Source organism: Neophocaena asiaeorientalis, unplaced genomic scaffold (genome assembly GCF_003031525.2).
Source record: "Neophocaena asiaeorientalis asiaeorientalis breed wild unplaced genomic scaffold, Neophocaena_asiaeorientalis_V1.1 scaffold77, whole genome shotgun sequence".
Classification (NCBI taxonomy): domain Eukaryota; kingdom Metazoa; phylum Chordata; class Mammalia; order Artiodactyla; family Phocoenidae; genus Neophocaena; species Neophocaena asiaeorientalis.
The window spans coordinates 6347378-6350292 of record NW_020174645.1 but is presented as its reverse complement, the minus strand read 5'-3'; the positions used below and the strand labels follow the sequence as shown (position 1 = coordinate 6350292).

At 50.2% G+C, this 2915-nt stretch overlaps 2 protein-coding genes across 4 annotated transcripts in view; one reads left to right on the top strand and one right to left on the bottom strand.

Moving 5' to 3' along the window:
* The window catches only part of RHOF (ras homolog family member F, filopodia associated), a 23695-nt gene extending 21534 nt beyond the window's left edge, over window positions 1-2161 (bottom strand). Inside the window, exons 1-3 of one of the 3 annotated variants that reach the window (XM_024758657.1) lie at window positions 1110-2161; window positions 921-1025; window positions 783-819 (exon numbers count right to left, since the gene is read on the bottom strand). The gene's annotated coding sequence lies outside the window, so the exon portion shown is untranslated. The remainder of the gene's footprint in view (window positions 1-782; window positions 820-920; window positions 1026-1109) is intronic. The other 2 variants (XM_024758655.1, XM_024758654.1) reach the window with 2 other exon arrangements.
* Window positions 302-2915, top strand: part of SETD1B (SET domain containing 1B, histone lysine methyltransferase) — a 23037-nt gene continuing 20423 nt past the window's right edge. The window contains exon 1 of the mRNA XM_024758470.1: window positions 302-379. Within this exon, the coding sequence (XP_024614238.1) occupies window positions 302-379 (78 nt within the window). The remainder of the gene's footprint in view (window positions 380-2915) is intronic.

Here is a 2915-nt window from a genome sequence, read left to right as displayed (position 1 = left end):
GACCCGGGGTGCTATGTCCTGCGGGCTCTCGGGACCCGGCCCGGCCGAGGGGCCGCCGCCTGCTCCGGGCTCCCAACGACAACCGGGAAAGGAGGGAGGAAGGAAGAAAGCGGCCGCCATTAGCCACCCGCAGTCCCGCCCTGGCTCCTGCCCCGGCCTCGGCCTCGGCCCCGGCCCAGCCGGCGGCTCTGCTCTGAACCTGAAAATAAAACTCGTGTTTGGGAGGGAGGAGCGAGCGCGGCCGGGAGCACAGGCAGCGCTCGGGCTGCAGGCGAGAGAGATGCTGCGTCATGGTGCCAACATGGACGCCGGCCTTTTGTCCTTTTTCGCTCAGGAAGCGCAGGCGCACCCCGGAGCCCCGAAAAGCCGGCTTCGGAGGGCGAGACCCCCACAATCAAAAGGGAAAGAGGCCCCAGGCCCGGAAGGAGAGGCTTCCTCGGCTTTTGTGCCCCCATTCCCCAAAGCACTTCAATTTCTTCTCCCCCCAAGGCTCAGACCTAGAAAAGCAAGGAGGACGAGCGCAGGCGGCTCCGTGGATGTCCCACGTCGCTGGGGAGACCTTCCTCTCGCCTCCGGGGCAGAAGGGGCAAAAGGGTCTGAAGAGCCCTCCTCGTCCCCACCTCCCCCCGCACCCGTCCCGATCCGGTTGCCAAACATGAAGCTCCTGAAACCTTCTCCCCTCAGCTCCCAAACATTTGCAGCCCTTGGCCTGCTCGAAAAAACATTTCCTCGAAGGGGTAAAAGGCAGTTTTGTTGCTGTTGTTGTTGTTGTTTTTACTTACCCGCTCAGCCCGGTGCCATGGAGTCTGGAAGATCAAGCTGGGCGGAGGTTTTGGAGGTGTTATTGTAAAAAATATCTTTTAGGGGGATTGTTTAGTTGGGAATATTTGGAGTAGTGGTGGTGTCTTTTTTGTTGTTACCTTTTTAAAGTTACACTCTCATGGCATTTTCAGCTCCTTCCACTTCTGCAAATTTTCCAGGGTTGGGTTGGCAAAAGGCGGCTTCGCTGAGGACTGTTTACTGCTCTGGATATAGCAATGGTGTGACCGTCATTAAGAGACAAAAGGCGAAAATACACAGTCAAATCAAACAAAAGGCAAAAGACGCACCGGCCATCCCAACCACCATAGAAAATACCCCCGAGTTAACGATGGTGTTTGGCTCGAACCAGCTAGGACTTGTTTTCCAGTTTTAATCTAGTTTCCTGTGACGGCTTTAGTCTCTTTACACAAAGAGGTCTTCCTTTCCCTCACCCACCCCCCTACCAAGACGAGAAAAACAGAGATGTTTTTCTTCAAATAGATAGATTTTCAAAGAAAGTGTACATGTTACTGGGAAGAAAGCTGACTAGCATTTATTGCTATAAACATTTTCAAAAGCTTAAAGCTAAAACCCTAGCTGTATAAAAGCAAAATCGTCTAAAAGCATTTTAACTGTTTTATGTTAGACAAGAGCGACAAAGACATACATGCAGATGAAGGTTCAGAAAATTAAGGACATCTCAGCAACATTAACAATGAAAACTGCACTGCGTAAGGACAGAATGGACTGGGTACTTACAATGTAAAAGGTTTTTAAAAAACTTAAAAGAGTAACGACTGCTTACAATTTTTTGTTGCTGCCATTTCGCTAGTCCTAAAACTATACATTTAAAACATTACCTTGTTAAAAAGAGAGCAGAAGGAGTTAATAAGATGGCCAGGTTTAAGTGTTTAATAGAGGAAACTATATATATATAAAAATTTATTGTTCAGTCAAGAGAATACAGATTAAGACAGCTCCAAGCTCCCCCCACCCACCCAAGAAAAAAAAAAGAGGAAAAAAATTAAATATGTCGTTTACTTAGGTTTTTTGGAATTCAAAATTGTTAACTGCTGACATTAATGGTGTGCTATGACCTAGTTATACAAGACAAAGATGGATTCCAAGTCATAAGGAAAAATCCAGATCTTTTTAAAAAGTCTTCTTCATTCTTCCAATTGTGAGTCCTTTAGCCTGTTGACAAATGTTAAACACAACACTGAGGCGTCCTGAACTGGATGGTGGAGTCAAAGGAAAAACATTCCCCATTTGCAACAAAGGAAAAACCCACTTGGCCATTTAATTCCATTGCAGAAAAATGGCTCCCCTCATCTGTTGGCCTCTCCTTGGTGTCTGATGAAGGATGTTTTGAGAGCAGCGTCTAATAACTCAAGCCCTATAGAAGCCGCGCGCTGATTGGCTGCCGCACCCTGCCGCCCTGCTCCAGCCAATTACCTACCCACGGCCAAATTACAAACCCCGAAAAGAGCCCCAATGTGAAATACACCACCACGAAGCCCCAGCGAGGCGACTTCCTCGCCTCGGCCGCCCGACAGGAGAGGCAGAGGGGGCTACAAACGCGTCCTCGCGAAGCCCGGGAGCCTTGGAGTTGAACTCACAAAATGGAAGCCGCGCGCTGATTGGCCGCCGCCACTCCCGGACCTTTAATAAAGAAAGGGGAAGGAAAGATAAATGCAAAAAAGGGGGACTCTCTCCTTCGTCGGTGACTGGAGGAAGGGGGGGGTGCGGGGAGAGAAGCATGTGTTCACAATTACAGGGCGCTCCTCTCCAAAAATAAAAACAGAAAGAAGCTTCTATCACCCAGGTCCAGGCAAGGGCTGCATCCTCCCAGGAATGTGAATGCTAATTTGGTTAAAATCCTGGTTTCCCTTCCCCAGCTCCGCTCCGGGGGGAGGGGGTCGCGGGGCAGAAGAGGAAGCCGGAGCCGAGATACCTCGATTGCAACTCGTCTTGGAGCCTCCTTGCCGCCCCTCACGGCTCCCAGCGTCCAAACACACAATCACACACACACACCCCAAAACCCAGCCCTTTCCCCTGAGCCCCCACGCGCCCACCTCCGGTTTTGGCAGTTTGGAAACAGTTTTGGAGGCCCC